The sequence below is a fragment of the Fukomys damarensis genome, unplaced genomic scaffold (genome assembly GCF_012274545.1).
Source record: "Fukomys damarensis isolate Sample0158 unplaced genomic scaffold, DMR_v1.0_HiC HiC_scaffold_18, whole genome shotgun sequence".
Classification (NCBI taxonomy): domain Eukaryota; kingdom Metazoa; phylum Chordata; class Mammalia; order Rodentia; family Bathyergidae; genus Fukomys; species Fukomys damarensis.
Genome location: NW_022900930.1, coordinates 10,541,740 through 10,551,353, shown reverse-complemented (window position 1 = coordinate 10,551,353; position 9,614 = coordinate 10,541,740). Strand labels below are relative to the sequence as shown.

Below are 9,614 nucleotides of genomic sequence, written 5' to 3'. Positions count from 1 at the left end.
AAAAAAAAAAAAAAAAAAAAAAGTAGAAGATACTTAGGAATACATTTAACAAAATAATTGTGAAACTACATACACATTAAAAACAAAAGATATTCAAACACTAGTGAAAAATTAAAAACCTATATAAAGGGAAAAATATTCATGTTCGCTGACTTAAAATTGTTTGTTTTTATCTTTAGAGACAGGGCCTTGAACTCAGTATGTAGTTCAGGCAGGCCTCAAATTTGCTGAGATCCTCCTGCCTTGGCCTGCCAGAGTGCTAGGATTACAGGCATGTGTCACCATACCCAGCTTGTTTTGTTGTTCTTTTGTTTTGTTTTGCTTTTAACAGTACTGGGAACTGAACTATGGGCCTTTCCACTCACTTATATCCCAGTCGTTTTTGAGACAGGGTCTCACTAAATCATAAAGTTGCCCAGGCTAGGTTCATACAATCTTCCTTGCCTCAACCTCCCAGAATGCTGGGATTACAGGTATGTGCAACCACACCTGGACTTAATATCATTAAGACAGCAATTCTTCCCTATATTGGTGTTCTGATTCAATCTAATCCCTATCAAAATCCCAGGGAACTTTTTTTGCAGATGTTATTTGACAAACTGAACCAGAAATTTATGTGGAAATTCAATGGATACATAAAAACCAAAACAATCTTAGAAGGGAGGAGAAAGGCAGACAGGAAGGAAGCAAGTAAGCTAGTTGGACTTTATTTTCTCTTTTTGTGGTGCTGGAGATCAAACCCCGGAGGCTCATACAAACACAGCAAGCACTCTAACTTTGCATCACATTCCCCACCTGTGGATTTACACTTCTTAATCTCAAAATTAAACCACAATGCTACAACAATAAAATAACTGGGATACTGGCATAAGAACAGACATGTAAGTCAAGTGAGGCTCCATAAGTAAACTCTTTCATTTGCGGTCAACAGATAGTCCAAGAGCAGGCCAATGGGGAAAAGATAGTTTTGGGCCTGGCAATGGTGCTGCTAATACTGAGCTATAGTTGTAGCTCTTACATTTAGGTCTACATAATATATTTCAACCAATTTTTGTGTATATTAATATATAGGCCTGAAATCACTAAAATCATAAAATTCACTTTGAATACAGACTCTTATATTACACCACACATAAAAATCAACTCACATATACTACAAACCTAAATATAAAAAGCTAAAACTAGAAAACACAGAATTAAACTTTGACAACCTTGAATTGAGTAAAGACATCTTTGATATGACACAAAGAACATAACTGTTAAAAGAGGAAAAAAAACAGTAAGTCAAAGTCAGGCACAGTGGTGCACCCCTGTAATCAACCCCACTACTCAGGAGACTGAGGCAAGTGGTTTGCTGTGAGTTCAAGGACAATCTGCACTACACAGTAAGTTCAAAACCAGCCTGAACTACATAGTGAGAACCTGTCTTAAACACACAAAAAAAAACAAAAAAACACCAAACACATTAAAAAGAGAAAGTTGGTAGATGGTCTATACCTCAATTTAATAAAGGCTATCTATGAAAAACCATCAGCCAACATCATATTGAACGGCCAAAAACTGAAAACCTTCATGTTAAAATCAGGAACAAGACAAGGATGCCCACTATTACCACTTCTCTTCAATATAGTTCTGGAAACATTAGCCACAGCAATTAGACAAGAGAAAGAAATTAAAGCAATAAAGATAGGAAAGGAAGAAGTTAAACTATCATTATTTGCTGATGATATGATACTCTACATTGAAGATCCAAAAAACTCCACCAAAAAACTTCTAGACTTAATTGACAAATTCAGTAGAGTATCTGGATACAAGGTGAATACCCAGAAATCAATAGCCTTTCTATACACAAATAACAGACAGACAGAAAGAGAAATAAGGGAAAAAATTCCTTTTACAATAGCATCCAAAAAAATGAAGTATCTAGGAATCAATCTAACAAAAGAAACAAAAGATCTCTACACTGAAAACTACAGCACTCTGAAAAAAGAAATCGAAGAGGATATAAAAAAATGGAAAGATATCCCCTGCTCCTGGGTAGGAAGACTCAACATAGTGAAAATGGCCATACTACCAAAACTGCTATATACATTCAATGCAATGCCAATTGAAATTCCAACACTACATTTCACAGAACTAGAAAAAAGAATCCAAAAATTCATTTGGAACCACAAGAGACCTAGAATAGCAAAAGCCATTATAGGCAACAGTCACATGGCACCAGGTGTAACAATTCCCAATTTGAAACTATACTACAAAGCCACTGTGATAAAAACAGCATGGTACTGGCAAAGAAATAGGCCTGAGGATCAGTGGAACAGACTGGAAGACACAAAAAACAAATGCAGATGTACTCAGCTACCTCATCTTCGACAAAGGAGCTCACCATCCTCAGTGGAGGAAAGATAGCCTCTTTAATAAATGGTGTTGGAAAAACTGGATGTCACCCTGCCACAGATTAAAATTAGACCCTTATCTTTCGCCATGCACTAAATTAAAATCCAAATGGATTAAAGATCTAAATATTAAAACAGAAACATTAAACTTGCTGGAAGGTAAGTTAGGCAGAACTCTGGAAGACATTGGTATAGGAAAAGACTTTATGAACAAATCCTCAGTAGCACGGGAACTAGCAGAAAGAATCAACAACTGGGATCTCATATTACTAAAAAGCTTCTGTACTTCAAAAGAAACCATCAGCAGAACTAAGAGACAATCTACAATGTGGGAAAAAATTTTTACCAGCTGTTCCTCAGACAAAGGACTGTTATCAAGGATAAAGAACTCAAAACAATCAGTCCCCCCAAATATAAAGACCTGATTCAAAAATGGGCATCCGAAATGAACAGACATTTCTCAGACAAAGAAGTAAAAGCAGCAATAAAATATTTGAAAAAATGTTCCACATCACTGGTCATTCGAGAGATGCAGATGAAAACAGTGAGATTCCACCTCACCCCACAAAGAATGGCTACTATCAAGAAATCACACAATAACAAATGTTGGCGGGGTTGTGGGGAGAAAGGAACCCTTCTCCATCGTTGGTGGGAGTGCAGACTGGTGCAACCACTATGAAATCAATATGGAGATACCTCAAAGAGCTTGGACTGGAGGTTCCATTGGACCCAGCCATCTCTCTGCTGAGTATCTTTCCAAGAGAACTAAAAGAATCATATCCCAGAGAAGTATGTGCACCCATGTTTATAGTGGCACAGTTTGTAATAGCTAAATCTTGGAAACAGCCTATTTGCCCATCCATTGGAAACTGGATAAAGAAGTTGTGGTTTTTCTATAAAATGGAATATTACTCAGCCATAAAGAACGAGAAAATAGATTCATTCATAGGAAAATGGATACATATTGAAGATATACTCCTAAGTGAAATAAATAAGTCACACATGTGTAAATACCAAATAGTTTCCCTGGTGTGAATATTCTGCAACAATGCATAAGATTCTAATAAGATTACATTAGACATTTAGAAATGGGAAGAAAGGAGCTAAAGGTGCAGGGAAGGTGTGATGGGTAGGGGAAGAACAAAAAGGGAAAAGAAAAAAATGTGAGAGAATGAAAAGATGAAAATAAAGTGTTTGTAGATGGGGAGGGGAGGAGGAGGTGAGGGGAGGGCAGAGGTAAGGGGAAAAAATGAGAATCAAGACTTGCCATGTAGAGGTACATTATCCCAACAATGAATGTAACTGTACTGTATCCCTAAAACGTACCAATAAACTCAATAAAATTTTAAAAAATAAATAAATAAATAAAGTTGGGGTTTACCAAAATTTAAAAGAAAAACTTTGGGACAGGGATTTAACTCAGTGGCACCACATCTGCCTCACAAGCCCAAGGTCCTGAGTTTAATCACCTGTACCAAAAAAAAAAAAAAAAAAAAAAAGAAAGACAAGCACAAGTTTGAAGAAGACACTTGCAAATATTCAAAATGATAGAAAATATGGTGAATATTTTAATTATAATCATTACAGTACCATAATTCCCCTCAAAATACTTCCCTCTTGGCTCAAACAACTATCCCATTGTCTTTGCCACTTTTAGATTCAGTTCTGAAAGTCCTATTTTTGTGAGTGCCATGGCTGCCTTGATGTGCCTAACTGATTTAAAACATTTACCTTTCATGGTCATTTTGACTCTGGGGGAGGGCCAGAAATCACTCAGGGCCAGAATTAATGAAATAAGGTAGATGAGGACACATGCTGTTTTAAATTTTTCTGTTAGATGGCCATTCTCAGCATCAATGACTATTTTTCATCATACCTCATGATATATAGATATATAGATACACACACACACATACATATACATATATACTGTAATGTATTTTTAAACATTCATCATGTATTTTGATCACTATGTAGTATAAATCACATCAAGGAATTGTACCAAGAATGTATCATCAAGAATTGGTCAAAATCGGGGCTGGGGATTTAGCTCAGTGGTTTTGCAGCCTGCCTCGGAAGCACAAGGGCCTGAGTTCAATCCCTCGTACCAGCAACTAAAAAAGAGTTGGTCAAAATCAATAGGAAAACAGCCCAATTTTTTTAAAGGCAAAAAATATGAATAAGAAACATTTTAAGAAAATTACACAAATGGTCAATAAGCACATGAAACAATGTTTACACAAGTAGTCAATAGGGAAATGTATATTAAAAACACAATGATACTCCTCACACACACTAGGCATGGGTAAGATCAAAAAGACAGTAAAAGTGTTGACAGGATGAGAAAAAAATGAAATCACTGGGCCAGGATCTAGCTGAGTGGAACCACACCTGCTTTGCAAGCGCAAGGTCCCAAGTTCAATCCCCGGTAGCAAAAAAAAAAAAAAAATGAAGCTATCATGCATTCCTGTTGAGAATGTAAAATGGTACAATCACCATTTAGGTAGTTTCTTACAAACTTAAAAATTTATAATATTTTTAAAAAAATTTTACTGTATTACCCAGAAATTCCACTCCTAAGTCTCTATCCAAGAGAAATAAAAACAAGTCTACACAAAGACTTGTACATGATGTTCACAGCAACACTATTCAAAATAGTAAAAAACAGTAATAATCCAAATATCAATTAAATGGTGAATAAATTTTAATATATCCATACAATGGTATACTCTTAGGCCATAAATGGAATGAAGTACTGACATATCATACAACACAGAAGAAACTCAAAAACATACCGAGTGAAAGAAACCACAAAAGGCCACTTGATTTACGGATATTCCATTTAAAGAAAAGGCAAATATGAAGACAAAAAGATTATTGGTTATTTTGGGTGGGGATAGGAACAGTTACTGAAAATGAACACGTACAGGGTCTTTTGGGGATGAAAATTCTGAATATTAAAATATTAAATATTAAAATTAGATTTAATTAGATTAATATTAAAATATTTAATCAAATATCTAAAATATTTGAATCTTCCAGGTGCAGTGGCACATGCCCATAATCCCAGCCCTCAGAGGCTGAGGCAGGAGGACTACAGAGAGTTCAGGTCAGCCTGGGCTACACAGCAAGTTCAAAGCCAGCCTGAACTACATAGTGAGACCCTTCTCAAAAGCACCAAAAAAAAGAAAAAAAAGAATTGGTCAAGCATAGTGGCACAAGCCTATAATTCCAGCTACTCGGGAGACTGAAGTTCAAAGGTAGCCTGTATAACTCAGACAAATCCTTTCGAAAAATATAAAATAAAACAGACTGGAGATCCAGCTCAGTGTTGGACTATCCCTCAATTCAATTCCCAGTACCATGAAAAAAGAAAAGAAAAAACAATAATCAAATTGTACACTTAATCTGTTTGCTATGTAAACTAAACCTCACTATGTTTTAGAGATAATAATCAAAATTTTCTCTGAACGTAAGTAAGACCATTAACATCTTTAGATCTAAAATTCATTTAGCATCTCATCCCTTATATTTAACAAAGTGCCAGAATTATCCAAGGCCTGTAATCCCAGCACTCACAAGGCTGAGGCAAGAGAATCACCAAGAGTTTGAGGCCAGCCTGGGCTACAATGCAAGTTCAAGGCCAGACTGAATTGCATGATGCGACTCTGTCTCAAAAAACAAAACAAAAAAAGAGATACAAACATTAAGCTAAAAAATGAACTTAGCTTACTAAAACAAAAACTGAACAATCCTAAACAATTTTACTAACCAGAATTTTGTTTAGAGCCTGATGATCCTCCATGTTCTACCTTTGCTTTCTTCTTCTTTGAAGATGACGATGATGACGATGTCTCAGAAGGTACTGAACGTTTTTCTACTACAGGAGTGGAAAGAGCTCGTTTTTTGAACAGTTCCCGTTCTCTTAGCAGACTTGGATCCATAATGCTGCAAAAATAAAATATATATATAACATAAATAATACAAATACATTTTTCTTCCTGCAGTGCAAGGGACTAAACTCAGGGCCTCACATGAAAGGCAAACATTGCCACACAGCAACATCCGCAGTCTAAAAATATCTTTAACACAGATTCAAGCCACTCAACCCTGTATGCAAAATCCTTATTTTCCAACTAAAATTACCTCATTATTCTCTAGCATGTGTTTTACTCATGTATTCATTCACTCGAAAAGTAGTGCTTGGTATGTGCCAAGTATCAGGCTAGGAAGCAGTAGAGAAAAGAGAAAAAGAATTTTTCTCTAAACTGTACTGTCCAATAACTGTAACCACTAGCCACACATGCCTATTAAGCACACAAACGTGGCCAGTTAGAACTGAGATGTACTGTAAGTACCAAACATATACTACATTTCAAAGACTTAGTACGAAGTTTATTTATTGAGATACTTTAATGTTAAAATAGCACTTTATATAAAAGATTCAATATGAAACTTAATTTCATCCATTTTTACTTTTTTAAAGCAATAACTGACCAGGTGTGGTGGTGCACGCCTGTAATACTACAACTTGGGAGGTTGAGGCAGGAGGATCACGGTGCATTCAAGGCCAGCCTGTCTCACAAAAAAAAGAGAAAGATAACCACTAGAAAATTTAAAATTATTAGTGCAGCTCACATCTAAAGCTCACATTATATTTCTATTAGACAACACTGCCCTAGAAACATCAGGACTACAGGGCAGAAATCAGAAGAGGCAAATTTAAACTCATTACAAAAAAAAAGAACCATCAGAATTGCTTATAAATTAAATAGTACATTTTAAAAACTAGCAAACTCATTTATTGAAGAGACTGGGTTATTATTTTATAAATGTATACAAAAAAATTTCTGCTTTGGAGGGTGGTAGGACTAAATAACCTCTTAAACACCGCACCACACACACACCCAATTCTAAAACTCTACTACTCTAAGCAAATTCAAAGAACCAGGGAAGCTACAGGTCAATCAAGAATCTAATATTTTCTGAACTTGCCCCAGCATCCTATCGAGGGTGTAAAAGGACACAAGCTGACTATATGAACACATTTGACAAGGTTGAGGCTGATGTTAAGTAGAAGAAAAAGATTATGTTATACATTTCTCGACTTACAATGTTGTTACATCTACTAAGTCTATCCTAAACTGAAAATGTATTAAGTACACCTAACCTACTAAACAGAACTTAGCAACAGAGCCCACTGTGGATTATCGGCTATTTGCCCTCGTGATGGTGTGGCTGACTGGGAGCTGTAAAGCCACTTCTGTCGTCCAGCATCATCAGAGTACAGTACCACATGTCCCAAGCCCACGAAAGGATAAAAATTCCAACTAGTTCCTATTGAATGTGTGTCACCTTACACTATGATAAAGTTAAAAACATAAGTGCTTCCACCTGTACTTTGAAAATCTTTAAGCATAGGATACATCAATAAATATTTGTTTAAGAAATGGAAAAACACCTTCAAATTGTACTAAGCTTATTATCCATTTCAGAAGACCTTAGTAAACAAATGGTACTTGTGCTCTAAGCTTTGAAAGGCTCTAGAAAATAAATCTTTGCCTCCAAGTAAGGACAACCTGAAAGTATTGAGAACCTATTTTTAAAAACAATGAACAAATGTGAATTGGGGGTAAAAATTAAAAATATAAGCACTGATAAGGAGCAACCAGTGTGAATTTCAGACAGAAGCAAGGAGTGAAGAGTACCTGGACTTCATTTGGTTTCATTTCCTATCCCCCAGCCATATGCCTCAGCAACCCCTACATTTCAACTCATTGTAAGTAAAATGAGGATAATACCAATGCTCTAGACACCTGCCCCAATGTAAAAATTAAATACTAATGAAAATGATCTTTAAATATTAAAATGATGGAAGTATGTTATTTCAGTATTACTATTCTGAATTAGATCTGATAAGACATAAAATTATTAACTCTGGGGTAAGGGAGGTAGGAAACAGCATTGGTCGAGGGAAAGTGTAAGGACAAGAAAAGAAAAAGAATTCACAAGTGAGAAGATGAAGGAAATATAAAGGTTATAAACCCCTAAAACAGGAAACATTTCTGTTTAATCCACCTTAAAAAGACAGATAATCCGGAATTTTTATTACGACCTTAAAACAATTAAAGCCGTACATTTTACAAAAACCTAAATGCTTACAGTCTTCGATCCTCTTAACTAAGAGAATAGGTGCTACTGTTACTAGTTTAATAAGTGAAATCTGAAAAGAAGTAGTATAGTTAAGGTTATACAGCTGGAAAAACCAGGATATCATGACTCCTAGTCAAGTGCTCCTTACCCAAGACCTGGAAAGCAAGTAAAGGTCTCCAAAACAAAGGCCACCTATGAGGGATGAGAATGTTCAATGGTACCTCGAGAAGAAAGGTTAATAACGTCTTTCAAGGTGCCATGCCCCATCTAACTTCCCCTTTTTCAAAGAGACTTCTCAATATGCGTCTGAGTTCTACAACTCGGTACTGACCTGTGCAGTAGTAAACAGGACACATCTCCCTATTTGTTTTACACTTCTTAAAAATAAAACACCTACCACAACTCAGATAGCTGGCGTGTTTCTCCGTGGATAATGAAAAACAATAAACTAAAATCTTGGCCTCCATAGTCCACGGATCTCTCCCCTGACTCAACCTCTCGTCCTTTCTACTTTTTCTCTTTTGCTTCTTTCCTAGCCGGAGCCCCAGAGAAGTCACTGGCACCTAAGCACACTTCTGTGAACAGCCAGAAGCTGAGCGCAGAGCCTGGTGGCCTCTTAAGAAATTTACAAGATGAAAAAGATCGCAGGTCTCACATCTGCTTTGGAAAACGTCTTTAGACTCTGCGGAGAACAATTACAAACTACATCTCCAAAAGGCAGGTGAAAAACGAGTCCAAGTGTCAGCCGCTAAATCACAGCCCTCAGCTGGACATCGTGGATACCAACTACACACACGTTTCGCTCGACTACAATCAGCTCACAGACTGAATTTTACCTTTCCCCCTCAAAGTTCGGCCAGTGAAACTCCGGCCTAAAGAGACAATGCTCGCCAGCCAACAGTTGGCATGTTGAAGAGTTTGGCTTAAGAAAGGCAGCCCCAGCCTCCTGCGGGGTGAAGGGCACGTTCGTCCCCTGGGGGACTGGAGGCGACGCGTCCCGCGCCCAGGAACTCCCAGCCCCGCTCGGCGCCCTTGAACCGCGGCCACAGCCCTACCTGAGTGAGG

The 9,614-nt window shown here is 36.9% G+C and overlaps 1 protein-coding gene across 1 annotated transcript in view; it reads right to left on the bottom strand.

Moving 5' to 3' along the window:
* Positions 1 to 6,341, bottom strand: part of Gtf2e2 (general transcription factor IIE subunit 2) — a 75,391-nt gene extending 69,050 nt beyond the window's left edge. The window contains exon 1 of the mRNA XM_010622069.3: positions 6,169 to 6,341. Coding sequence (XP_010620371.1) covers positions 6,169 to 6,340 — 172 coding nt within the window. The 5' untranslated portion in view covers position 6,341. The remainder of the gene's footprint in view (positions 1 to 6,168) is intronic.
* Positions 6,342 to 9,614: the final 3,273 nt, after the last annotated feature.